Consider the following 27,948-nt stretch of genomic DNA (forward strand, 5'->3'; position numbering starts at 1 on the left):
TGCTTTCTTTTTCCCCAACCATTTTTACACTTATCCTCTGAATTCCTATGTCCTCTGCATATGTCAGCCTTTAGATAACTAGAGCTTAGCAATCATTCTCCTTTATTACTTTTGACCCAGCTTCTGTAAATTTCAGTTGATTCATTTTTTAAAAGGGGATCATTTTTTTTTCCTGAATTAAAAAAAATATATGAATCTGATTCCTCACATACCAAACCCCTGCCCCGATGTGGGAAGCTCCCCTGAACACTTTTTGGAGCAGTCATGGGTAGGTTCCACTTAGAGGAAGCACCAGGGCCCCTTCTCCGTGACTTAGGACGTAGCCCAGCCATGCCATTCTGAGAGTGGGCCCCGCTTGAGGGTGAGGCAAGACATGAGGTGGGCCTGGGGCCATTTCCCACCCCAGGGAAGACATCCGTATTCACTGCTTTAGCCATAGATCACTTAATTTCCCCAGATCAGCCTTGTCATTATCAAACCTGCCTGTAATACTAACTCCTTTCATGAAATCGATTCATCCTCCAGAGGCTGTGGCTTCTGAAGCAGCAGCACGTGGTTCTGACCTGACTCTGAAAGTTTCAGGGGCTATGAGGAGATAGAGCGGTGAGACCCAGTGCCCTTTGGTTTCAGAAAAAACTACCTCGGGGCTTCCCAGGTGGCGCTAGTGGTAACACACCTGCCAATGCAAGAGACTCAGGTCGGATCCCTGGGTCGGGAAGATCCCCTGGAGGAGGGCATGGCAACCCACTCCAGTAATTCTTGCCTGGAGAATCCCCATGGACAGAGGAACCTGGCGGGTATAGTCCATGGGGTCGCACAGAGTCGGATACGACTGAAGCGGCTTAGCACACACACGACACTTCTCTTCTATAGGACAGCATACAAAAAGCCCTTTTCAAAACTTAAACTATTTCCCCACCAAAGATAGTCAGTCCTAGGCCTAATGCAAATGAAAATGTGGAACCTTCCAAGTTGTCAGCTGAATGAGATGAATCTCATGCCTAGTTCAACTGGGCAAAATTGATGATTAGGAAAAAAAAAAATTGCCAAAAGCCAATTTACTTTCCATGCTTGTATGTTGACTTGAGGCTCACTGTGAATGAGAAGGCTTATAGCAAATGACACTGGAAGGGTGGAAAATTATACTCCATGGTCTGCCTTACTTTTCAAAGTTTCAAGGCTAGATTTAGCAGTGATTGGAGAAGGCAATGGCACCCCACTCCAGTACTCTTGCCTGGAAAATCCCATGGACAGAGGAGCCTGGTGGGCTGCATCTATGGGGTCGCACAGAGTCGGACATGACTGAAGCGACTTAGCAGCAGCAACAGCAGCAGAACAAGTGATATAGGGCCCTCCTCAGTTTTTTATCTTCTTAACTGACCCAGCATTTTCTTGATGAATTAACATTAAAGTCTTCAGAGCCTTGGAGTATATAGACTGGTGAAGCTTTTGTCTCACAAATGAAACGAGCAGACACTTGCTTTTGAACAGTGCGTTTCTTTGGGAAATAAAATGGAAGGTGAAAGGTCCAGAAATTCTGGTAATGTAGCAGCGAACTATTGGATGGAACCTCTCCTTGAACTCAAGGGGTTCCTTTTAGGTAGGAATGCTGGGCGTGCAGCCACAGTGCTGCATTTCTCAGTGTCGGACGTAAGGCGGTCTCTTACATCACTGCCCTGCTGAACCACAGAAGGCCAGCCTCCTGTCGTTCCGCCGACCAGCAACCACCTGACTCTGTCACGGTGCCAAACAGTTCTATGAGGGTGAAGGGATGTGGGGAATGGTTGAAGGAGGGAGAGAGCAAGGGAAATTAGCCCTGAACTGGGTCTGTTTCCTGGGTTGCAGAGCAGGGCTTGTAGCTGTGGTTTGTGACTGGTTGTTAGTCCACTGTAATTTTTCCTTTTTTCTCTTCTCAGGAGGGCAAGAAGATTTCATTCTCTCTTATGAGCCTGTCACAAGGCAGGAAAGTAAGTTTCTTAGCATGCTCTGGTTCCTGATTTCCAGGCTATAACAGGTGACCCCATTTCAGGAGGGAAATAAACTGCTTAATATGCAGCAGTTCCCAGGCCAGACCCTGCTCTTTCTTTGGCCCTGTGGCCAAGCAGACACCTTCCCTGCAGCGAGTGGGCAGTGACAGCTCCCAGGAGGATGGAACTGCCCTCTGGAAGAATGGTCCCTAATAGGAAGGAGCACATCCAAATTATAAAGAGCACCACTTACAGGATCGATGGGTAAAATCCTCCTGCAGGTTGATGTTCACTTAGTATTGAGGGCTTTCTAGCAGGGCTTCTAAGAGAGAAGCCACCTTCTGGGCTGCTTCAGAAGCCTGGGAGGAATTTATACCGAGGCTGATGGCTCTTGACAAAGATCACAGGGAAAATTCAGGCATCAGAGGAGGAATTGTACCAAATGAACTTTTGAGTTCCTTGTAGCCCCGTGATTACAAAGGAATTGGGAAAATCCAAGCAGAGAATGCAGAGTATTTTGAACTAAGGAAAAAAAAGTATAAAAACCTAAGATGTCATTACTACTAATGATGACTTTTGAAGTCGTTGCCTAAACAATGGTCAAACAGCTACTTTGGAATCTTTTTTTTCTCCCACTCAATTGACTAAACTCGGTAGCTGTTTTGATTGTTGTGTAGGCATACGTGAAGAGTAAACAAAACGTCTCCAAATGTTTTTTTTCACTGACATTGCAGTTGCTTTTCCCTGTTAGTAAATTCCGGAAAGTAGACTCAACTAACACACTTGGTGTTAAAACATCAGTTTCCTATGCAGGGCTCTCTGGGCAATTTATCCACTGAAGTAATAGCCTCGGTAGTTGTTAGTGTTCGGCAAGTTTGCCCTAAGATTCCCAAGTCGGACTCCTCATCTGCATCTTCCTTTCCCTCTTTGCAGTAAACTATACCCGACCAGTGATTATTCTGGGCCCCATGAAGGATCGGATCAATGATGACTTGATATCTGAATTCCCTGACAAATTCGGCTCCTGTGTGCCTCGTAAGTATCATTCATCTTTCCTCTAGAAATTAAGCATGGCTCTTTTTGAGATGGTAAAATGTAACTCCTTTTTTCCAGTAGTCTCCAGTGATTCAAATACCATCAGTCATCTATTATCTGAGCATCTCATTTCATTTCTCTACCAAATACATTCCATCTATACTGCCATGCGTTATTCTCCATTTAGTGAGTAAATGATGTGATACCCGAGAGGGCAGGATGAATGCTTTCTTTGTAACTCCCATGGTATTTAAGATAGCATAGGATTATTGATAGGCCTTCATATTTTCTTGTAGATTGGTTGAAATGTTACTGAAGCCTCTTTTCCCGTAGAATCATGCTACAAAGCAAGTTTGTTTGTCCAACACACAGCAAGCCAAATGCTGAGATGCAAGGTTTACAGCAGAGAAAGGGCTTGTTTATTCATGAGACTGCCACTTAAAGAGGTTAGAGAAGAAATCTCAGACTCACCTCCCCGAAGCCAGGGGCTGGGGATATTTGTGGGATGAAGGAGCAGCGTAGTCTGAGGTGTGGGGAGCATGGGGAAGGGTGATTGAAAATACAAAGGTAAGGTATTCTTATTCTGTGCAGGTGCAGGTAAGCTTCAGGCTTCATCACGGGAAGCAGATTCAGAAAATGTCAGCATCAGCGTGTTCTGAGGGTGGAGTTTGGGGCCCTCTGATGTTCAGAGGTCACCAGGTAGACACTGACACCTGTCCAGTTGGAGGGCTGGTTGTCTTCACCACTGTTAACCACCTCGAGCTCAAACTGCACACAGCTGACTCTGAGTTCCTAAAAAACAACTCAGGCAACACATTGTTGAGGCTATATGATGCTTGAAAGATAGGCAATTTTTTTTTTTTTTTTTTTTTTTTTTTTTAGTAGCAACAAAGTGATCAGTGAGGGCAGGTTACAGGTTTAATGGGTCTAACTAATGATCACCCTTAGTTACAGTAAGAGAGATCAGAGACAATGCTATCTGTTAAACTCATCTCAGGATGACTTAGGGCCCTGTGTCAATCAATACAAAACAGCCTTTCCTTTCCCTTGGAAGGATGAAGACAAGAAAGAATATAAAGTTTTTACCCTCCTCTCGGAAGGAAATGGCAACCCACTCCGGTGTTCTTGCCTGGAGAATCCCAGGGATGGGGGAGCCTGGTGGGCTGCCGTCTATGGGGTCGCACAGAGTCGGACACGACTGAAGCGACTTAGCAGCAGCAGCAGCAGCGGCGGCCACTGCTTTCTTGTCCTATGGACAGCCGTCAGGCCCCCCGGTCCCTCTGACACATCAGGACAGCCCTCCCTGCAGAGTCTGTCTGCTCTCCTTGCTGCTGCTCCCCACTCATCACTTCTGTCCCTGCTCCCACTGTGCCACATGAAAATGCTAGAGGCTTTCTGTGTGTGTAAACCCACCAGGAAATTTTAATTTATTAGACCACTGAGCTCTTAAATCTGATCTCAGCAGATATTTCTTTCTCACTCAACGTTTTTTAAGCCCTTGGCTCTGAAGTGTCTCTTACATTTCAGGACTGCAAATGTCTGCTGGAGTACAGGAGGATAGCGGGATCGCACGTGCGCAGTGCATGGGCAGGAGGGAGCAGGGACGAGTGTGCTGTCTGGTCAAACGGTCCCCGGCAAGGGTTCTGGGTGGCGGTCTTGCCACAGAACCTAACCTGAGAGAGACTCCAGATAGAAATGATCAAGTCAAACCCCGGTCCATTTGTTGCAGCCCCCAGCTTGTTACTCCACTTTTGAATGAAAAAAAGAAATTCCTTTAGCACCGTTTCACTACCCCTCCACCTTGCATCGTCTTCTTTCTCTTTTTTAAGTAATGGCACTGTTTAATGAAAATCAATACATGTTCATTGTACAAAACTTGGAAAATGCTAAAGAGTTAAACAAGAAAATTTAAAATATACAGAAAATCTCAGAAGATACCCAGAGATAACGTCCCTGCTAATATTTTCATAGATTTCTACCTATTCTTTCTTTTCATGCATTTTCTCCTATGATTGGGTACATGTCAAGTATATATGTTTTTGCTTAATATTGTTTAAATTTTATATAACTACTTTAAATATTTATTATGTCATAATTACTCCTTTCTTATTTAGAGTTTTTTTGGTTTCTCTACATCTCAATATTATGAGTTATAACGCAAAATACAATTATAATTTATATGTTATAATTATTTATAATTTATAAATTAATACAGTGAACATCTTTAAGGATAAAACTTTATCTGAAATTTTGATAATTTTTAAAGATGGATTTCTAAGAAGACTATCTGGGTTAAAGATAGAAAATATAGTTTTAATGCTAATGATAAATGATATGTAAGCCAGTATATTGAGAACAATATCATTTCACTCGTAGTCAATATAAAAATGATTGAACTTTTATAATTCTTGGTGGTAAGAGTTGGAAATCCAGAGTGTATTCTACACGTGTGGACCAGCCCGTTTTAAGTGCTCTCGAATGCGGCTACAGGTGGCCACAGTGAGCGGTACAGGTGTAGCATGTCCTACCCCCTCCTGTATGCATTTCTGTTAAATACAATTTTTAAAGGTTACTTTCCATTTACAGTTATTACAGAATTATTGGCTATATTCCCAATGTTGTACAGTACATCCTTGAGCCTGTCTTACACCCAGCAGTTTCTGTCTCCCACTCCCTAACCCCTATACCGCTCCTCCCCTCCGTAACCACTGGTTTGTCCTCTGTTTCTGTGAGTCTGCTGCGTCTTTGTTATAGTCACTAGTTTGTTGTATTTTTTAGATTCCACTTATGAGTGATATCATGTAGTATTTATTTTAACATTTTTTTTGATTTACAATGTTAAATTATTTTCTCTTCTCTTCTTACCAAGAAGTTTAACCAGTTCTAACTATGATTAGAGCTGATTGATTTTAGTCCCTTCGTAACTGTGATGGTATCATTTTACATCTTTTAAAGTCTCTGAATATATTTACACTATATGTCCATTTTTTTATCTTTATATGAGACGTTTTTTACTTCTTTGCTTGTCCCGTAATCTTTTATCATGTGCTAGACATTGTGATGCTACATTATTGAGCGCTTGGATGTTGTTATCAATATCTTCCTTTATAGAGTATTAAGTTTTTGTTTCAGCAGGCAATAATTTACTGACAAGTCAGCCTTTGAGTTTTGACTTGGTTTTAGACATTGTGAAGGTAGGTCTAGAGTAAGTCAAGAGTAACCTCATAAAATGCAACCGTTCTGGGGTCTCAACCTAATGCACAGTCCGTCTGAACTTCAGGGTCTCCTGGCGATCCATGACCTCTAGACTCTCCGTTTGGAAATGAAAATGGAGTAAATGCAGAGTCCCCTCATGTGCTCTCCCCAGTGTCACAGCTCCAGCACTGCCCGTTGTCCAGTGCCTGAAAATATACGTCCATACATTTTGTCTAGTTTTATAGTTCTTCACAGTGCGAGGCTAAGCCTGGGACCTGCTACTATGTCCTGGTCCTTCACAGCACACACTTTTATATCTATGTTGAGGGTGTGTGCTAAAAAAAAAAAAAAAAAATAGGTATAACAGAAGTTTATGAATATAAAGTTACCTTATTTTCATCTTTTTTCATTTTATAAAGATACTACGAGGCCAAAGCGTGACTACGAGGTGGATGGCAGAGACTATCACTTTGTCATTTCCAGAGAACAAATGGAGAAAGACATCCAAGAGCACAAGTTTATAGAAGCCGGCCAGTACAATGACAACTTATATGGAACCAGTGTGCAGTCTGTGAGATTTGTAGCAGAAAGGGTATGTTCTCCAGTCATCTTACATCTCCCCTGAAGAATGTACCCAGGTGGCAAACTGCATTTTTTTTTTTTCTGGTCATTACTCTTCCTGATTTCAGTTGTAAATTTTGATTCAGTATTCCTTTTAAGACCTCTGAGCAGAGAATCTCTTGAGAGCAAGGTCATTAATCTTTGTTCTAATCTCAATAAAGTATGCTGACTGACCTGACAGGGGAGAGGAGGAAAGGGGGCTTATAAACCTAAAGGCAATTAACAGCTTGAATTTATGGAAATTCACTTTGTCTTTGACTCACTTTTCTTTGGCCCCAATAACTGAACTTGTTCTAAAAACTTGGTCGCTTTCGGTTGTTTAGATCAGAGTCCTCAGTTCTTTTTGTTAGTAGGGGTTTCCTTTTTATCTCCCTGAGAACTTGAGATGCCTCTGGGGGAAGGGTAGACAGATGAGGCGGACTGCCTGGCCTGTTGCTGGCAGATAGTCTGACTCAGGAGGCATAGACGAAATTGTGTGTGCAAGTCACTCAGTCGTGTCCAGCTCTTTGCGATCCCATGGACTGTAGCCTGCCAGGCCCCTCTGTCCATGAATTCTCCAGGCGAGAATACTGGAGTAGGTTGCCAGTTCCTTCTCCAGAGGATCTTGCCGACCCAAGGATCGACCCCGTCTCCTGCACTGCAGGCAGATGAAATTATCCTGCTGATAATTTCAAAGGCATGGACATGAGAAGACTGTGTAAGGGCAAATAGGATAGGAAGACCCTTGAGATCTGCCTCGAGAAGGATCCTGATCACCTGTGAACACCGAGGACCAGTGTCACAGAAGAAGAAAATAAAAAGTTAAGAGCCCATCGTATTTGTTATATAAGTAATATTTGTTGGGTTAATTTGATTTGACACAACTTCCCCCCACCCCACTTTTAATGTTTTTGTTAAAAAACTTCAATGAGAAATGTTCACATTTATCCGAGAATACAGTAAGAAGGTGGGTCAGGTTTCTTCTCTCTGGGATGCTGGCTTCTTTGAGCAATATCACACTGTTTCAAATCACTTTTCTGGATCATTGCATCTGTTCTCCTCAAACATGAAGACACAGCCTTTGTTATCTCAAAACTTTCTGACCAGTGAATACGCAAACTTCATCCAGGCATTTTATGTAACTGCCACATTTCACAGATAGCAAACTTGGAATGTATTAAGTGATAAAAACTTGAGCCACCTCACTGTGTTTCTCCTGTAAAAGCTCAAGTACTCGCTGGCCTCTATTTTTACGTGGATGTTATGGACGAGCTTTTATTCCCCTTTGTTGATTTAGGACTGTTTATATCTGCATAGTATGCTTTTTCTCTTCTTTGTAAAGTTCTTCGGGCCTCAGGGTAATGAAGTCATTTCCCTCCAGGAGGTAGAACATAATGTGTGGCAAATGTGTCTATTCCCCAGAAATACTTTATAAAGCAGTTCCTTGCTCTGAGCACTCATTGCAGTGGAAGCCAAGTTAAATGAGGTATGCTACAATGTAATAGGGTTTTTATTTGTTAACAAACCAAAAATTTACATACACTATGCAAACCTCTGTCTCCACAGTTATGATAAATACTTAAGGTCACTCTCTGTGTCTGTCCTTGCTCTGTACTAGATGGAGCATATCAAAGGCAGGACACGTAGAAACACTCAGCAAATACTTATAAAATTGTTCTAAACTCATGGTTACCATTCTTCCAGATTTAACACTGGCCAGGGTGAGACAAGGAGGTATTTGTTTATTCCAACCAACAAGACTTAGGTTTGAGGCTTAGCGCTGAGACCTGGGTGAGTTTCTACTCTATGTACTGCTGACATGAGCACTGGGCAAGTTAGTACTCTTAAGCCTTAGCCTTCTCTTCTGTAAAATGCCGTTGACAATTCACATGTCATAGGTAGGGAATTCCTTCTTTGACAAGTTGGGAATTTCTTTTCGACGACTGTCTTCAGAGATGGTTTATGAGGGTTTCATGAGAATGGACTCAGTCACATTATATATGGCTAGATGGCTTCCTTGTGCAAAGCATCAAGTATTTATTTAAGGAAATAAATAAAGTTACTTGAGATAACTCTAGTAAAATGTCTACTCCGTTGGCTGACACTTAGTAAAGGAATAAGAAACATATTACTGCAAACATTCGGCGATGACCCTGTATACCAACTTTTATTTATGCTTTGCAACAATTCTTTTCAAAATTTGAAGAAATGTAGTATCTTTTACCTCCCTCTAAAGCATACTTACTTTTTTTTTCTTTTGCTTTGATTATAATCATTCTCCCTGGATTAACGCCGTATTTTTCTTTTCCTTCTCCCAGGGCAAACACTGTATACTTGACGTATCAGGAAATGCTATCAAGCGGTTACAAGTGGCCCAGCTGTATCCCATTGCCATCTTCATTAAACCCAAGTCTCTGGAACCTCTGATGTAAGTAGAGGGCAGCAGCAGCCTTCATCCAGCCTCTTGTTCCATACGACACAGCACATTGCTAATAGCTCTTTGCCATAAATGTTTACACATGGGAATTGCCGTTGTCAATTTTTTTAAGCATTCCCTTTTTTAATGATAGATGAAAGTTCTTTTGAACCACTAGAGACACAATGTCAGTAATTCCTGAAAATGTCTTCGCTAATGTTTCTTGATTTTTATTTTCATTTCACAAGTTGTTTTTGTGTCTGACTTTTTCATTTTGTCTCCTTGTTTTGAAAGTAGGTTAGTTTGTTTTTATTTTGTCTCTCTTTGCTTTCCAAATGATAGGAAGCAATCGTCTTTAAATTGTCTCTTACTTATGAGAGCAATTCCACTGGTAAATCTTTTTAAATGTGTGAGTTTTCGTAGCGGGGAAATTTTTCAGACTCTCTCCATGGGTGTTTCACATTGTTATGGCGTAGAATTCTTGTGTTCCTTAATTAAAACCTCATGTATATGGACCACTAGCCTTAAAATGGCAACCCACTCCAGTGTTCTTGCCTGGAGAATCCCAGGGAAGGGGGAGCCTGGTGGGAGGCCATCTATGGGGTCGCACAGAGTTGGACATGACTGAAGCGACTTAGCAGCAGCAGCTTTATAGGGAGTTTTATTAATGGCCTGGCTGTAAAACACCTACAGTCTTAACCAATAGCTCCAGACCTTTGCACATTTATGAACAGGGAGGAAAATGTATGGCACAGCCTCTTTTATTCTTTTTATTTATTTTATTTATTTTATTTTTCTCTGTGGTGGGTCTTTGTGGCTGTGCAGGCTTTCCTCTAGTTGCGCACGCCGGGCTACTGTCCAGCTGCAGTGCACGGGCTTCTCACCGCAGTGGCTTCGCTTGTGCAGAGCGTGATTCTAGGGCGAGCAGGCTTCCGTAGTTGCGGTTCCCGGGCTCTGGAGCACAGGGTCAGTGGTCGTGGCTCATGGCCTTAGTTGCTCCGCCTGTGGGATCTTCCTGGACCAGGGATGGAACCCCTGCCTCCTGTATTGGCAGGCAGATCCTTTATCAATGAGCCACCAGGGAAGCCCTATTCCTTTTATTTTTCAGAGGACTTGTTAAATATCATCCTTCAAAACCTGGGCAGATATTCATGATGTGGCTATGAAGGGACAATCTTTGATAGAGAGTGGAGGCTTTGTTTTGTACACCCTCTTATACAAAAGTGATGCTGTAGTAGCCTTAAAGGTAGAAGAGCAAAAGGCTAAGAGCGGGGACCTGGAAGCCGGTCAGGCGTGGTTCTGCTCCTTTGCCACTGTTCAGTTATGTGAGCGCGGGCAATGTGCTTGACCTCTGTAAGACTTAGTTCCTCAGCTCTAAACTAGACACGTTAATAATGCAGACGTCAGAGAGCCAGTGTACAGATTAAACAAGATCTTAAGTGTAAAGTTCTCTATACCATTTTTGGCGTATAGTAAGTACTTACTAGGGGCTTCCCAGCTGGCACTAGTGGTAAAGAACCCTCCTGCCAATGCAGGAGACATAAGAGATGCAGATTCAACCCCTGGGCCAGGAAGATCCCTGGAGGAAGGCATGGCACCCCACTCCAGTGTTCTTGCCTGGAGAATCCCATGGACAGAGGAGCCTGGCGGGCTACAGTCCACGGGGTCACAAAGAGTCAGACAGGACTGAAGTGACTTAGCACAGCACACAGCACAACCACTTGCTAACTGGTAGCTATTGTTACTATGAAAGATTCCAAGTAACTTTACTGTAAAAGGAGTGGAACTGCTTTACCACCACTAAACAGGTGAACGGTGCCTTCCCCAAGAGGCCGCAAGAGACAACACCAGTGTCGTTCTAAGAGCTGTGCCCAAATGTGCCTCCGTTTGGGCCTCGAGGCATTAGAGCATTTGACAGTGTTCACAAGTGAACCATAAAGTACTGGAAAACAGTGTTTATGGAAAGACCAAGGAAAATGAAATCATTCATCCCAGAGGTGAAAGCAGTTACTTGTAAAGGATCGACCGGTTGTTTAGGCTAGGAAGAAGCTATAGTAGCTGGAACTGCAGTCTACGAGGATTAAGTTAAACATGTAGTCAGTCTTTGGGGCAATTGCCAGATGTGTATCTTAAAAGCAGAATTGCAGGCAGACGCTTTACCGTCTGAGCCACCAAGGAAGCTAAAAGCAGAATAGATTCCCATAAATAAGAGATGGACAAAAGTTCTTACCAGGATGAAAAAATAAAGTGAGGAGGTCACTCTTCATATCTTCTGCCCCATGAATTTAGGCGTAAAATTATATCATAAAGGCCTTTGGGAACTTCCCTGGTGGTCCAGTGTCTAAGCCTCTGTGCTTCCAATGCAGGGGGCCTTGCTTCTGTCCCCGGTCTGGGAACTAGATCCTACATGCCACAGCTAAGAGTTTGCATGGTACAATAAAGATCCCACGTGCTGCAAGTAAGACTGTGTGCAGCCAAGTATTTTTTTAAAAGAAAAACAAATAAGGGCTTTGCCCACAGCCAGCACAGGGAAAAACAGGTATTGATGATAGAATAATGGTTATTGGCTTCCCAGGTGGTGCTAGTGGTCAAGGACATGCCTGCCAACGCAGGAGACATAAGAGACATGGGTTCAATCCCTGGTCAGGAAGATCCCCTGGAGGAGGGCATGGCAACCCACTACAGTATTCGTGCCTGGAGAATCCTCATGGACAGAGGAGCCTGGTGGGCTACAGTCCATGGGGTTGCAAACAGTGAACATGTGACTGAACTGACTTAGCACTCAGTAGCATCCCTAAGCAGAGAAGGCAATGGCACCCCACTCCAGTACTCTTGCCTGGAAAATCCCATGGATGGAGGAGCCTGGTAGGCTGCAGTCCATGGGGTCGCTAAGAGTCAGACACGACTGAGTGACTTCACTTTGACTTTTCACTTTCATGCATTGGAGAAGGAAATGGCAACCCACTCCAGTGTTCTTGCCTGGAGAATCCCAGGGATGAGGGAGCCTGGTGGGCTGCCATCTGTGGGGTCGCACAGAGTCGGACACGACTGATGTGACTTAGCAGCAGCAACAGCAGCAGCATCCCTGAGAGCATGTATTAAGTTCCTCCTCATGTCAGCTACTGTGTTGAGCACTGAGCAAAGTGAATTAAGCAGCCACACATTTCCCTACATAAAGGTGATTTATAATCTGAGAAGAGCCTCATAAATATTATTAGTACTGCTAACATTAATAAGATGAAGAGAAACATGTCCCCCACCTCCTCGAAACAGCATCTTAAAGGCCCATTTCAGAAAGAGCAGAGTAAGTTTTCCCATCACAAACGAGCAGTGGGCAAGTGGCTTCCCGGGGAAGGGAGGCCTGGGGGAGAAGAGCAGCTGCACGTTCGGTTCAGCGCGCCCCTCGGGACGTTCCCATCTGGTGCTCAGCGGGAGAAGGCCGGCTTCCTCCACAACTACAAGACGACTTACTTAATTTGGCCTTAGGGCCCCGTCACGGCCACTTATGACCAAGGAAAAGTAAACGTGCTGAAGGCTGCCCCCCGCGATGAGACGGTGAATCTGACATCATTTGCTGCAGCCGTTTGCACAGAGCAACACCAGTGACATTCAGACGGATGGGATCGTGTTAGGAAACGCTGGGCGTTTACTTTCCAGTTCAGTCTTTCTGAGGGTTTTACTTCAGGAGCAAAGCTGGCATGAACTGCGCCTTCCCCAGGGAGGGGTGAGGGCCAGGTCAGCTGGAACCGCAGCATGGCAGCTGTCACATATGGGCACCAATACATCATCACACACAGTGTCCTCAAGTGCATCACCCACAGCAAAGCACAGGGCTTATTGGCACACACATAGCTGCCTCTTCAGAGAAGCAGAAAATCAAGGGTGTGTACGGACGAGCTGTGGTCTCACATTGTGCCGCCATGTGACGTCCATCCCCCACCCTCCCCGTGGCAATGAGTGGCTTTCCTGTGTGTCTCCACCGCGCCACCCAGTATGCTTTTACCTTCTTGCTCCCTGTGTTTACTTCTGTCTTCAACTGTCCTGTAATTATGTTTATTTGTCTGTCCATTCATTCATTCACTTATTCATTCAACAAATTTAAGCACTGACCGAGATCCATGCCACATGCTGATGAACAAGCCATGGTCTCTGGCCTCAAAGAACTGGCAGACTGGTCAGGGAGACAAAACAACTTAATGTATTAGAGGATAAAAACCTAAATTCAAGGGACTTCCCTGGTGATCCAGTGGTTGGGAGTCCAGGCAGGCTTCCACTGCAAGTGTTGCAGGTTCAATTCCTGGAAGAGGAACTAGGATCCTTCATGACACACAGTGAGGCCAAAAAAGAAAATTCAGTATTGCTACAATAAATGCAAAGGGAATTCAGAGAAAATAGGCCAGCATGACCAGGGAAATCAAAGAAGATCCAGAACTACATGATTTCTTGACTCCTGGAGCAAAATACTATCTTTCTATGAGAAGTATCCTTGGGTTTAGCTCAGCATTTTCTGCCACCCAAGAATGACTGCCTCTCAAAGCTTCTAGGGTTAGTGCTGTTTGGGAAGAGAATTATAGATACCATTCCTCAGACAAGATGAGTTTATTTCAACAAGACTTCAGGAAATTCCCACTTCTATACATTGTAGCCACCAACATCAAGCCTATAGTCATGCTAATGTCTGACTTCAGTTCAGTTTTGTATATTTCTAAATAGGGGTCTCTTTTGAAAGAACATCTTAGTGTAGTGAAAAGTCTGTTTAACTAAAAATTGATTAGTGAAAAACAATAACTTTGAGTTCTTTCATGAAATTCACTCCTTTACCTTAAGCAAGCCTTACTTACTACTTCTGGCTTCAGTTACTTGCTCTGAAAATGGAATTAAGACTACATGCTCCAGACCCAGTTCTCTGACTTCCTAAAGTGAGAGGCAAAGGCAGCAATGCCTTCAAAATTCTGTCTGCACCTCTGATGCATCCCGATGGACCAACCAACATGTCTTTGCTCTTGGCTGAACTTTTATCAGCCCAGTGCAGTCACAGTGATGTTCTTAGAATGATCAGAGGCAATGATTATCAGTCTTTGAGTAATAAAATGTCATTAAGAAAGAATGAGAATGTAAAATAATCTTATTTAAGAAATACAGTGTATTTGGTTGGCAAAAAAACACAAATGTTAACACCTAGAAGACATAGAAGGATAAAGCTGCCCCTGGTTGGGAATCCATAGATTAAGTTACTCTCCATTTTCCTCCCTCCTCAATTTGTCCTTGAAACTTTGTTGGATCTAAATACTCTCACAATGATTAAGCAGCACATACCTACAGTTAATGATACACCAACGGCTGACAGACTAACAGAAAGGACAGAGAGCACCCAGTGTAATTACAGCCCGTTTTCCTATCCACTGAAGAACTGATGCTTTCAAACTGTGATGGTGGAGAACACTGTTGAGAGTCCCTTGGACTGCAAGGAGATCAAACCAGTCCATCCTAAAGGAAATCAGTCCTGAATATTCATTGGAAAGACTGATGCTGAAGCTGAAGCTCCTATACTTTGGCCACCTGATGAGAAGAGCCAACTCGTTGGAAAAGACCGTGATGCTGGGAAAGACTGAAGGCAGGAGACGGGGACGGCAGAGGATGAGATGGTTGGATGGCATCACGGACTTAATGGACATGGGTTTGAGTAAACTCCGAGAGTTGGTGATGGACAAGGAGGCCTGGCATGCTGAAGTTGATAGGGTCACAAAGAGTTGGGTACAACTTAGCAACCGAACAGCAATTCCTATCCGAACAAAAATAAAACAAAATAAGCGTCAGAGATTCCTTCCTGCCAGGCTCCTCTCTCCAGCTCACTATTTGATATGACTTGCTTAGAGTCTGTTTGAAATATTTTGGTCCCAGAGTTTTTGGTTGTTCCATTCTCTCTGCATCTTTAATTCAAGCCATCTTTAGCAGTTCCTTGAAATTCCATTTGAAAATAAAAACAGAGGAAGTCCAGGGCTCTTTGGCTATAGACATGCCTTATGGCTTGCAGTTGAGTCTCTAGAGCTACAGAATCCTTTTTCAGCCTGAAAGACACACGTGCCTGAGGCGCCTGTCTCGTTTTCTATAATTTGTTGGAAGACTGTCTCTGTTTCTCCACTCCACGAGTCTGCTGCCCACACTAAAGCTGCACAGCAGCCTTTGGGGAGGGTGGGAAGGTCGAGAGATCAAAGCTTTCCATGAGGTTAGGACCTGAGAACAGTCGAGTCTTAGTCTCTTAGATGGAATGAGCTCCGGAAAGCTGTGAAGTATCTTCCCTTCTCTCCACTTGCTCTCCTCCCCTCCCTCTGGCCACCCCAGAAGATTGTGTTCAATTCTACATCATGGACTCAATGGACATGAGTTTGAGCAAACTCCGGGAGACGATGAAGGACAGGGAAGCCTGGTGTGCTGCAGTCCACAGGGTCGCAAAGAGTCGGACACGACTGAGCGACTGAACAACAACAACAACAACAACGTCCCGTATTTAAAAGAGGTTGAGACAGACGAGGACAAAATCTAAGGACGCATGACCAGGAAGGTTATACATTTCCAGATTACATCCCATGAAAGAATAGATGAAGGAAGCAGGGCAGTTTTTTCTGGAAGAATGAAAGCCCTGAGGGACACATCAGCACTTAAATACCTGAAGGCCTGTCCTGGAAGAAGGGGGTTCGGTTCTGCTCTGCAGAGCTGCAGCGGACAGAACTAGTGAGTGGAAATCATGAAAATAGATTCATCTTCAGTCTAACATGGGACCAAGAGACGACCCCCTGGGAGCATGAGCGTCCTGGGGCGGGGGGCAGAGATGGGGGAGGACAGGGGTGGGGCGGGGGCAGCAACAGGAAGTTCGTTGTTGTGGCTGAAAACATCCCAACAAAGAGGAGTCCCGTCAAGGGCTAGGAAGCTGCTGCTAAGATTACACTCAGCCACGTACACTGTAGTTTTTCAGGATTTGGTGTGTTCCCTTTGTGTTCTAACACCAGACTCTCCTTTTCCCAGGGAAATGAATAAGCGTCTAACAGAGGAACAAGCCAAGAAAACCTATGACCGTGCAATTAAGCTAGAACAAGAATTTGGAGAATATTTTACAGGTATGTTCATTTGCATTTGTACTATGAAAAACAGGATGAATTGTCTCTGCTTCATGGACCTCTGGGTCTGTCTCCCCATTAGGCACCAGAAGAAGATGCTCGAAACACTTTCTGTGTTTCAGTTAATTCCGTGTCATATCTTAATGCAAAAAAAATTTTTTTTCTTTTTAAATATTTCCTTGGAAACATAAATTAGGGGGGATATTTTGTCCTGGGTATCATAGGTTCTCTGTTATATGCTTTCATGAGACACTGATCAGATCCAAAAAGTGATCAAACTTTGGAATTTGCCTTACAACTGATAGGTCTTCCATAGTTCAAATGGTAGAGAATTTTCCTGCAGTGCAGGAGACCCTGGTTTGATCCCTGGGTTGGGAAGATCCTCTGAAGAAGGGAATGGCAATCCACTCCAGTATTCTTGCCAGGAGAATCCCATGGACAGAGGAGCATGGTGGACTGCTTAGCAACTGAACCAAGTTCAGTTCAGAACTCAGGCCATGGGATCACAGAGAGTTGGACCCAACTCAGACTAACGCTACATACAGTTACAACTAATGGTTTAAAACAAGAACTTTCCTCCCGAGTTACCTTACATGAAGTTAGGTGTTTTCCTTTTTATCTCAATCAAAAGATGAGAAAGCTGGTGCCTTAGCAGTTTGCAAATATGTTGAATCAGGTAAATCTTAAGTACAATTTCCATCAGTAACAAAGATGTGAGTTATGTTTCCCCCAAAAGAACATCCAGTATGTTCAAAACAATGTACATGTTGAACAGTGCTTTATATTCAGGAATAAAATATAATAATCAGCACATTCCAAGGTTTGTTTTTGAAAATCTAAACCACGTTCAGTAACGACTTCTTTTTAGGCCCCAGTGTCATATGGATAGTATTGATGTGTTTGGGATATCTATCTACAAGATAGTTTTTGTCCAAAGGAGATAATAAAATATATTTAAATCTACTCTAAGTGAATTGGTTTTTGGGGTAATACACTGTGTGTTTCCTTCTATTTTATGTATTTTTTGCAAGTAATTGCCATAAGATATTCTCACTATGAAAAGCCCTAAATGGTAAAATCTCAACTTATTAGATTACTTGGAGAATGAATAAAGTTTCTTATTAAAGGTTTTGGGGATTGAGGAGATTAACTAAAGTTTTTTCTAAAATCCTTATTATTTCCTCTGCATCTAAAATATTCTAATTTCTGCCCATTATAAAATAAGTAATATAAGTCCAGCTTATAAGAGAATATAAGCTGGAGAATATAAGTCCAGCTTTCTTTGGTAACAGGGAGCTCTCAGTCTGAAAATTGATCAATGCCTAGCTCAGTGCCTGGCCCAGAGTCAACACCCATAAAATTTAAATAAATGAGTGATTCATCACGTAGAACTACAGAGAGACATGTGGAAAGAAGGAAGACTAATATATTTATTACTAATCTAGGGCATGCCTTAAAAGCATTTTTTAAATCATTGATGTGACCTTGCTTAAGTGAATCTCTGCTTTTTCTTATTATTGTGAAGTCTTATGAAGCCTCCTAATGAGTTTGTCACTGTTTGAGCTTCTTCTACATGATTGATGGTCATTCTTCACCAGCCAGGAAATGCTTCATGACTCCGGTGTGTTTGCTCTTGTTCCAGCTATCGTCCAAGGCGACACCCTAGAAGATATCTATAACCAATGCAAGCTTGTTATTGAAGAGCAGTCTGGGCCTTTCATCTGGATTCCCTCAAAGGAGAAGTTATAAATTAGCTACTGCACCTCCAACAATGACAGAAGAGCATTTAGAAGAACAAAATATATATAATATACTACTTGGAGGCTTTTATGTTTTTGTTGCATTTATGTTTTTGCAGTCAATGTGAATTCTTATGAATGTACAACACAAACTGTGTGAAGCCATGAAGGAAAAGGAGGGGCCAAAGGGTGGGACAGAAAAGACATCGCAGTACGCGGGGAAGGCTTTGGTTTGCTCAAAGTGCCAGGTGTAGGGACGAACCTCTGATGGGCTCCGTGCCCAAGAGATGGGCAGCCTCCTCACCCAGCAGATGTCCAGAGCTGACTTAGCTGCTGAGCTCCCCGTGTTTTTCGCTTTAAAGAAAAGTTGCCAGCACTTGAACTTCACCAACCTTCCCATTACCCACATCTATAATTGGTACACTTCAAATTTTAGGACTATGCACATCCTTTGATTTCTTTACAAGCAAAAGAAAGAATGGGGGAGGGGAAGGAAAGGCATCCCTTTGGAGACAGCATAACATTACTATCAGGGAAGGATGAGTGTGTAGTTTCTTTGCCTGGCATCTACAAAGATGAGCATTTCATAAAATTCACAAGTGTGTGGAGGACTGACCTCACTGGGAGGAGGGGATTCCACCTGGGGTTAGCTTTATGATTGTTTATTGTCTATTTTGCCGTTTATAAACTGAAAGAAGGCACTAAAGATGAGAATAATTTATACAATAAAAATATATTAAATGTATAGAAGCGAATTTCTATAGGTTAAAAAAGTTTTGTGAAATATTTTGTAAAGATTAACTGAAAGACTAAATGTACGCACTATCTGCAGATGATCCAACTCAAGAACAGAAAGTTGCACTCTCCCTTTTGTTGCCAATGATCCATTAAGAGCATATGAGTTCCTTCTAAAGCCTGACAAAGACTTCTCCCTCATTACCTCCCGAGATCCCCCTCCCACATCAGAGATCCACTCTCATGGAGCACATCCCTTAATGAGTTGCCCTCGTGGATATTTTTGGAGGACATTTGGTTAATGCATTTTTTGAAGCTGATGGCTTTCAAAGACAAATTCATACAAATGATGTAAAGGAAAGTTTTTGCTTTTTTCTTGTTAAATACCCTGGGCCTGCCATGCAAATAGCTGAATAATGTTGTTCCTAGTAACTTACATACAACTCTTAAAGGATCATTTAGTATTTTGGCTGTCATGAATAATTAGGACTCTTGTCTGTTTTATAAGTAAACTGAGGGCTTTTGTAAGAGCCAGAGAAGGTGCAGAGCCGTGGAGAGATCTGTCCTAAGATGCAATATTTCTTTGAGGAAGAGAGAGAGAAGGGGAGGATCTGACAGGAGTGGGTGAGGGGTGCAGACTTTTGTTTCTGTGTACAGGACAAAGAGATAGAACCACCAGGAAAGACCATTAATGACTTCGAGCTCAACCAATTGAACTGCTTTTCTTGGGGGCTGCACCTGGACCAAGTTTATTTTTTAGCAATTATAACTATGATGATTTAAAAAAAAAGAAACTTCCCGAAGCCTATCTCCCACTTTAGAGCTGATGGTGACATCAGCGTTGCTTGCACCCCAGGTGTTTAGAGAGAGAGACTTTCCAGGGATCTCTGTAACTACTCAACTCTGGGTCATTTGCATGCCCAGACTAAGCCCTGTCGCCTTATTTCTGGGGTACATCCAGACCTGGCAGGATTCTGCCACACTGTGCAGCAAACCAGCATGCCGGCTGGGATGGGAGAGCGAGAGGCTGAGCCCTCAGCAGTGATGGGGCTTCTTCACAGGAAGAACACCAGAGCTCAGAATGCAGGTCTCTTTCCAAAAACAAGCATTTTTCATTTGACACTAAAACACCACAGTCTGCCTGGCTGCAGTCAGCAAAACAGACACAAGAGATGCAAAATCATGCATCTACCTATAGTCTGGAGGCTGCCTTTACCAATGGAAGGGCTAGCAATCCATTTTCCCTCTGATGAAAGTTAAATTTCCCAAGACTTCTTTAGAGTGTTCAAAATGTCAAAAACGTAGCCATGTCTGCAATTCGCCAGTTTCAGGTCAAGGCCTACTTTCATCCATCTCTGCTCCCAGAAGTTTCCGCCACCAGAATGCCATTCCTGATCCCAGCTCTACTTTTAGGCCACCATGATAACTTCTTTGGTTTCTCAACTGAGCATGCAACCATTTATTTAGAGGACTGTCATTAATGAATAGATGTTTCCGCGGGTCGTGTGATGTGCTTTTCCATTTAATATTAAGTATTGCTGTGGCTGAGTACAATCAAATTGAACCACCAACCCTTGGTTTTGTAGTAATATAATTATTTTCCTAGTGTAGATGCTTCCAGATAAGAAATGGCATTTGCACTGATTTTTTTTATGTAGATTTATATAAATATATATAGACATATATATTTGCTTGAAGAATCACCAAGCCAATTGGTGAGAGGGTCTTTTCCTGTAGAATTTACACCTCCATTTGTTGTGTTGTCTTGCGCTTCCCAATGTTGAGGTCTCCACGGCTCCAACACACGGGTGTATTTTGCCGCAGACCCGATGACTTAAGATGGAAATGGCGCGAAAGCTACCCAGATTACAACTGGTGCAAATGCACGCGGAGCCTGGGGCCAGACTGGTGCTAACACCGCAAACTTTGTCGAGAGCTCTCTCCAATCTGAAAGCTTGCTGGGGGCGCAATGTCACCTTCACACGCTGGGCCCTTTCGAAAAAGTGCCAGATCGTGTCACTGGTGCTATTTTTCATGCTCTGGTACAATGTGTAGCACCACGGGGGTCTCAGCTTTACCAAAATCAAAAATCCCACTCGTCAGCTAATTGCAGGGGCATTTGTTTCCGGCTCTCCTCCCACGGGATCTGTGGGCCATTTCTTTGCAGGCCTTTCCTCCCAGCCCTACGCTCTTGGGTTGGCTCTGTTGGGTGCGCCCATCTTTACGGAGCTGCACTCAGGTGCCTGTGAGCTGTCTTGAATCCCACTGCCAGCCCTTCAGGACTCCGAGCCAGGGGAAAAGCTCCCCACTCCTATGGCTCTGGCCTCTGTTCTTTTCCTCTCATTCTTTCCCTTTGCTCTTCCCGTCCTGGTTCTAGCTCATTCCATCTCTTTCATGTACCTCTCCCTTCATCCTTCCTATCTCCTCCGAGTCATTGGCTGTCTCCCTCATCCCTTCCTTACTCCCTGCCCTCTGTTCCCTCATCTCTTTGTCCCTCTCTCCCACCATCTCAGACACTCCCTTACCTCTTCCTCTGTCTCCACCGTTTCTGTACTTTCTCTTCTCACGTCTCTGGCCACCTCCTCTCCCATAACCCGCTCCTTAATTTTTCTGTCCTTTAAGGGCTCCTGGCTGATTCAGACAGCAAGTCCACACGCTGGACTCATGACACAGATTCTTTGGGTCACCATTTTCACCCAGGCAGCCCAGAAAGCTAAGCTGAGCGTGAATGAGGTCCCGGCTGGAGCCAGCTCCAGCAGGCCTCCCTGAGCCAGCCTGCACCGCTGCCCCGGCAGTGACGATGCACGTGCCCTGGGCCCTGCCGGCACCTGGGTCCCTTTCTGCCTGAAGCCTGGTCCACAGGGAGCCCACTCCCAGCACCACCCCATGGTTCCAAGGACACTTCCTTTCGCTAAAGGCAGACTCCAGCCCCAACAGTTGTTCTGACAGCAAACCTCTTTCTTCTCGTGGAAGCCATGCCATCACCTTGGTTTGGAGAGAGAGAGAGTTTTTTTCCCCCATTCATAAGCTTTCTTTTTCCTCTTTTCATCTGAAGCTCCCTCTGCTTTTCAGCTGGTGATTGCTCTGGTGAGATTGAATGGACTTGCTGGTGAAATTACATCTCTTTTTTTTCCTGTCTTGGTCCTGCCTAAATTCCTACAAAAATATTTAAGTCAGAGACTCAGGCTAGTTCCTAAGTTTATCATAGTAATTTGTCACTCCTACAGGAACAAAAGGGGACATTTCCCTTAGAGCATGTGGAGTCTCTCCTGTGACAATTGATTTGAAAGAGGACTCCCTCCAGAATTCTGTGGATATACATTTTACTTCTGTGTATGTATGGCATATGTGGTTTGTATATCATGTATACACTTACCACATTGGGAACGCGTGACTGTGGATGGAAACCTACACACACACTTTAGTCTGTAAATATCCTTCCTCACTGAAAACTGTGCTTTGGAAATCATTTTTTGTACAGCTGTGCAGTTTCTTGTAGCAGCTGAGGACAAGCTTAAAACAGGTTGAATGGTTTAGACAAAGATCATCTAAAAGACAGAAGACAGAATCTCCCTAGCAACTCATGAGGCCAGACAACCAAATGGCAAGGCTGACTCCCCATGAGATGGCGAACTTTTCTCCTTTTTGAATCTGTGTTTCCTAAACGTGTCTTAACTTCCGAGTGCACCAGGCTGTATGCGTGAGATCCTTTCAGTATGCCAAGTTTCGTAACAGTTTTCTCTGACTGGATGCTTCTCCATTGTGCAGGATGGGAGGGGAGGGGGGAGACTCCTTGCCTGGGCTGGAGTTTACAGAGACACTGCACAGCTTACACGCCTGTTAAGTGTAAATATTCGACACTTCCATTCCATTTGTGTAAAAAATAAAGCACACACGATTATAAAATCAAGATGTATATTTCATACTCACTGCGTCTTTGCATATTTATTGCGTTGCCAGTTGCCAGCGGTGGCCCCGTTGTAAAAAAATGCTTGATAGAGTGTTTATAAACATGTCATGGTTTTATTATAAGATATAAATATTAAAACATTTTATACTTTACAGCAAATTATTTTCTCTCAAAGCATAATTTGTCTTCTTTCACAAAGGATAGAATCATTGATTTCTATTTTTATCAGACTTGTCTGATTTTAGAGATAAAGTGTAGTTAGACTACATTTGCTCTGAAAAATATTGGCACTGCCAGAGGAGCTGAAAGTGGTGCTCTGAAGTATTTTTGAATATTTGATTACCATCTTGCTTTCTCTTAATCAGGATTTTGCCAAGGGTGAACAATAGTATTAAATGATAGGGTTTGTTTTTTTTTTTAAGACCCTCATGTCTACATGAAAAAACTTAATTCTCCAGTTTCAAAACTGTGAGATTCCAGAAGATACTAAGAATAGGGAAAAACAGTTTTTTCTTATCTGAGCCTACTGATGCAAAGAAAGGCATAAGTTGGAAAAGAGGTGTCATTTTCCATGCATACTGAGGTCAAAACACATACCAGCTCCAAAGAGCTTAGCACACAAAAGCGTCAGGTTTGAAAACCTGAATCTGCTGGATAATTCTTCCCTCCAGATTAAATATATTCCTTTACATAAAGGCATTTGGACAGTGCAGGTCTCTTAGTTGGGGAACCAAAACAAATTTCTCCCGTGAAAGGGTGAAATTTCACCCTCCAAGTGATCGCTCTGAGTAGGTTTTGCTTCATGATAAACTATCACGTAGTTGGATCAGCCACTGGGGAAGCCAGACTTGTTGGTCATCCCATCCTGGCTGCACTGTGAGCCTGCAGGAGTCTCTGCCGGCTGCCCTGTCTCTGTCCACGATGCTTGGTGGCAGTGAGCTGAGCCCATCCGAGGCTGCAGAAGAGGACACTGGCTGAGGCTGCAAGCCCAGTGCAGACTTCACACTCCCACAGTTATTCCATTTTTAACACCTGCAGTCTCATCAGGTTTAATAATGGTAATACGACACAAAAGCCAGATTCACTCAATAATGGGTGTCTTTATTGGGGAGCGTGGCGAGGGAAGATTGAAGAGCTTTTGACTTTTGGGGTCCTGTTTCATTTCTTCGTAAATATTTTTAAGACATGATCATTCTGGAAGTCTCTAAAGTTAGACGTGGACTGCACATCTTTGCACCTAAGACGACCTAGCTCTGCATCCATGGACTTTGTAGATACTCTGAGACTAAACATTCTTGACAGAATTTTAAAGCCTCGGTGGGGCACAAAGGTAAGGAACATTTGCAGAGGGGCCACCAGCTCTCTCAGCACAAAGCAGACACAGAGACTTTGAAGCTGTCAGGGGACGATGTCGTCTATGGGCCGGGACTGCTGGGTCTCATAACACTAGGTGTGGTCCTCTGTGACTAACCTTTCCCTTAGGGACTCAGAAGGCACTACTGCTCCCATGAAACTGAACCTTCTCCGCCTTCTAATGTTACAGCTATTGTCAAGTCCAGAACTTGTCCCTAATGCCCCTTAGCACAGCTGGGACAAAGCTGGAATACGTGGGCAAACTTTGCTGAAGACTGTATATAACAAAAGGGAAATAACAGATGAGCTGATTTATGGGATAGGCTTAGTGCCCAGCACCTGGCCACCTGCCAAGTGACACAGGGCCATCTTCCCCACCTCCTGGGGGTCCTTTAGACAGAGCTGGACCTGAGGCCAACACGTGCACTCTTGCAGCACACTTGAGAGACATAGAATCCACGCCTGAGCCTGACTCAGCACTGCTTTCCCCCAACGTCAGCTACAGTAAAAACTCCTGCTGCCTCCATCCCTTTTGCTCCCATGTGCCAGAATACAAATGGGCTTGAGTCACGGTGGTTAACTTTGATTCCTCTTTAATTGTAAGATTGCCTTAGATGCAGATTCCGATGCAGCAGGTATGGGGAGGAGCTGAGTGCCCACATTTCTAACTGGTTCCCAAGCGATGCTGACACTGGAGTCGTGCATTGTCAGGAGCCAAGTTAGGCAGTACTGACAAAACGGAGGCATGGCCCCAGACCCCTCTCCTCATTCCGCAGGCACGGTCCCGGGATGGAGGAGTTAGGCCTTGTAATTCTGACTTGTCTTTTCCTCTCCTCGGCTGAGTTGACTGATAAAGAATACTATGGTGCTTATTGTTCTTGAGAGGAGCAAGAGAAGGCACAAAGCCTTCTGCAGCTGTGCTCAGAGAATAATTCATAAAGTTAATCATTGACATTTGTTTAAGGACTTTTACAAAAGAGTGTTCCAGGATGAGCACAGAGGCCACAGCTTGAGGCCATGGAATGGATTGCTATCTGAAGCCTATTTGTGAGGAAAATGTTTATGGCAAAGGAGTTTACTGAATTTAGGGCTTAAAAATAATTAAAATAGAAGTTAAAGATTTAAGGAATTTTGTAAAGTTAGCATATTTTACTATAGCTTATAGAAGTTAGGAATTTTAGGGACACTATAGCTAGAAGCCTTTTCAAGAGATAGTGAGCTCAGGATGTTAGGGGCAAACAGGATTTAGGAAGATAAGTAGTAAACTGAGGAATGTAGCATGAGCTACAATGTAATCACAAGTTAACTATAGGACACATTAGAAGAGGTAGATAATAGATGATAAGGCTGATTCTGAGAGAATCACTGAAGCAGGAACTCTGAAGAACAACAATGATTTATGGAGATAAATCTGGCAGAGGGGGAACTGAAAATGTCAAACCTCTGACCTAATGTTTTTGTAAAAGTATAAAAGAGAATCTTAAACTTAAAATAAAGAGGCAGTCCAAAAAACTGAGAGGCTGTCTCATTCGACAATACCCTCCATCTCTTTAGGTTGAATCCCTGGCTGCTGGGGCTGGACTCCGGCAGTGCATGCGTGCGTGCTAAGTCACTTCAGTCATGTCCAGCTCTTTGCGACCCTATGAACTGTAGCCCGCCAGGCACCTCTGTCCCTGGTGTTTCCCAGGCAAGAATACTGGAATGGGTTGCCATGCCCTCCTTCAGGGGATCTTCCTGAACCAGGGATCTGAACCCACATCTCTTACATCTCCTGCTTTGGCAGATGGGTTCTTTACCACTCGCTCCACTTGGGAAGCCTGATGGTGGAATCACTAGGCTCTAATCCAGTCTGATTTTTCACACAGCTACTGACCACCCACCAGTGGGTCATTAGCCAGCATTTCTTTTTTATGAAATAGAAACTAGAGTGCCTCATGCATAGTGAGGATGAATATCATTTCATGTTGTATGAGGTACAGAATGCATTTCTTACTGCCTGTCATACTCACAGTCAGAAACAGTGCCCTGACCTGCACTCAGCCAGCTCCCAGAGACTCCTCTCCTCCTGAAGATGGGGGTCGGAGAACTCCAAACTATTAAGTCCTTCTCTCTGCCGCCTCTCAGCTTCTACTCACTAGTCCTAGTTGCAGATTCACACAAACCAAAGCATAGACCCTCTTCACCCAACTGAGACAGCGAGTGAAGTTAACAGCATCCACCTAAACCTACTAAATAAAGGCCACTAAGGCCCTAAATCCGGCTGACTCGGGGAGATCCCCTGGAGGAGGAAATGGCAACCTGCTCTGGTATACTTGCTTGGGAAATCCCATGGACAGAAGAGCCTAGCAGGCTACAGTCCATGAGGTCACAAAGAGTCAGACACAACTGAGTGAGCACACACGCAGTAGTGGTGTGGTATTAGAGCTCCTTGAAAAGAACAGATGATTTCTATTCAACAAAAATATAAAGCTAACAAGCTGGGACTTACCTGGTGGTCCAGTGGCTAAAAATCCAACAGCCAATGCAGGGGATATGGGTTCTATCCCACACGATCCTGGATGTGATCTGGGTCTGGGAAGATCCCACTTGCCTAGGGGCAACGAAGCCCGTGAGTCACAACTACTGAGCCGGAGCTCCAGAGTCCTCAAGCTGCCACCAGTGAGCCCACGCACCACAGCTACTGAAACCCCAAGCACTCTAGAGCCTGTGCACGGCAACAAGGATCCAGCGTGACCAAAAATAAATAAATTCATTCATTTAAAAAAAAAAAAAACTAACAAGTTGAGAGGTTGAACCTGATGGGGTTCAGGGCACACTGCCCCAAGATGCACCACTCTGCACACAGATTATTTCCAGCTGATAATAAGCAAGGCCTAGAAGACTCAAGAAGAACCTTTGAACTTTCCCCTAACTGCCTAAAAGATATTTAAGTTAGATAATTTAAGAGAGGCCTGTTCCAGGAAGAAGCTATCACCATAAATAACTCATGAAGTAGGTGTGATAGAGAGGAATCCAGCAAGGGCTTTTGATCAAAGTCCTCTCTGTGGTCACTGTCTCTAGATGACCTAACAAACATGTATTTACCAAACACTAACTCTTCCCATCTTGCTGTGAATTACCTTATTTCCCTTCAAAGTCCCAGACCCCTACATCCTTCCCCTTAGTCCAAAATGACATATATGCCTCATCTTGCCTTACTTGCAGGATAAGAGCAGATTCAAACAGCTACTAATCAGAGAAATAGGGAATGCAGAAACCAATAAAAAACCAACCAATGCAGAAACCAACCCATAAACCACAGTGCAGTGATTAAAGATAGATAACAATATCTTGAGCTTTTCTGCAAAAACAAAGACCCTCAACCAGGTGGAAGATGGTAACTTCAGGCTGAACACAAGATTCCTAGACCCCCACCCTGCTACCTCACCACCAACCAATCAGAAGAAAGTCACTCACCCTGCAGCCCACACCCCACATTTTGCTTATAAAAATTCCCTGAAAACCTTCGGAGGGTTTGGCTCCTTCTTTGAGCAGGAACCACGCATTCTCCTGAAAACTTTCTCGGCTCCAGACGCCCGCATTTCAATTTGTTTGGCCTCACTCTGCAGCGCTGAATCTCTCTTACGATGTTTCAGGAGGGAGCACCCCTTCCAGGGCTCAAAAGTGGGCTCCTGTCTAACACTCAGAAGTGAATTGTCCGAGGAGACATGTGTGCTGACAAGGCAACAGACTTTATCAGGAAGGGGCGCCCGGGTGGGGAGCAGGAGGGTCAGGGAACCTGGGAGGACTGCTCTGCCATGTGAACTCGCAGTCTTGGGGTTTATGGTGATGGGGTTCATTCCTAGCTTTTCTCCAGTCATTCTGATTCAGGGTCCTTCCTGGT

General features: G+C 43.8%; 1 protein-coding gene across 35 annotated transcripts in view; it reads left to right on the top strand.

The window, feature by feature from the left end:
- Positions 1 to 22,871, top strand: part of DLG2 (discs large MAGUK scaffold protein 2) — a 2,352,634-nt gene extending 2,329,763 nt beyond the window's left edge. For all 35 annotated transcript variants that reach the window (XM_045165939.1, XM_045165929.1, XM_045165926.1 and 32 more), the window contains 6 exons: positions 1,917 to 1,967; positions 2,901 to 3,002; positions 6,617 to 6,789; positions 9,116 to 9,225; positions 16,237 to 16,328; positions 17,971 to 22,871. In XM_045165939.1, coding sequence (XP_045021874.1) covers positions 1,917 to 1,967; positions 2,901 to 3,002; positions 6,617 to 6,789; positions 9,116 to 9,225; positions 16,237 to 16,328; positions 17,971 to 18,077 — 635 coding nt within the window. In that variant the 3' untranslated portion in view covers positions 18,078 to 22,871. The remainder of the gene's footprint in view (positions 1 to 1,916; positions 1,968 to 2,900; positions 3,003 to 6,616; positions 6,790 to 9,115; positions 9,226 to 16,236; positions 16,329 to 17,970) is intronic.
- The last annotated feature ends 5,077 nt before the right edge of the window (positions 22,872 to 27,948 follow it).

Source organism: Bubalus bubalis, chromosome 5 (genome assembly GCF_019923935.1).
Source record: "Bubalus bubalis isolate 160015118507 breed Murrah chromosome 5, NDDB_SH_1, whole genome shotgun sequence".
Taxonomy (NCBI): Eukaryota; Metazoa; Chordata; class Mammalia; order Artiodactyla; family Bovidae; genus Bubalus; species Bubalus bubalis.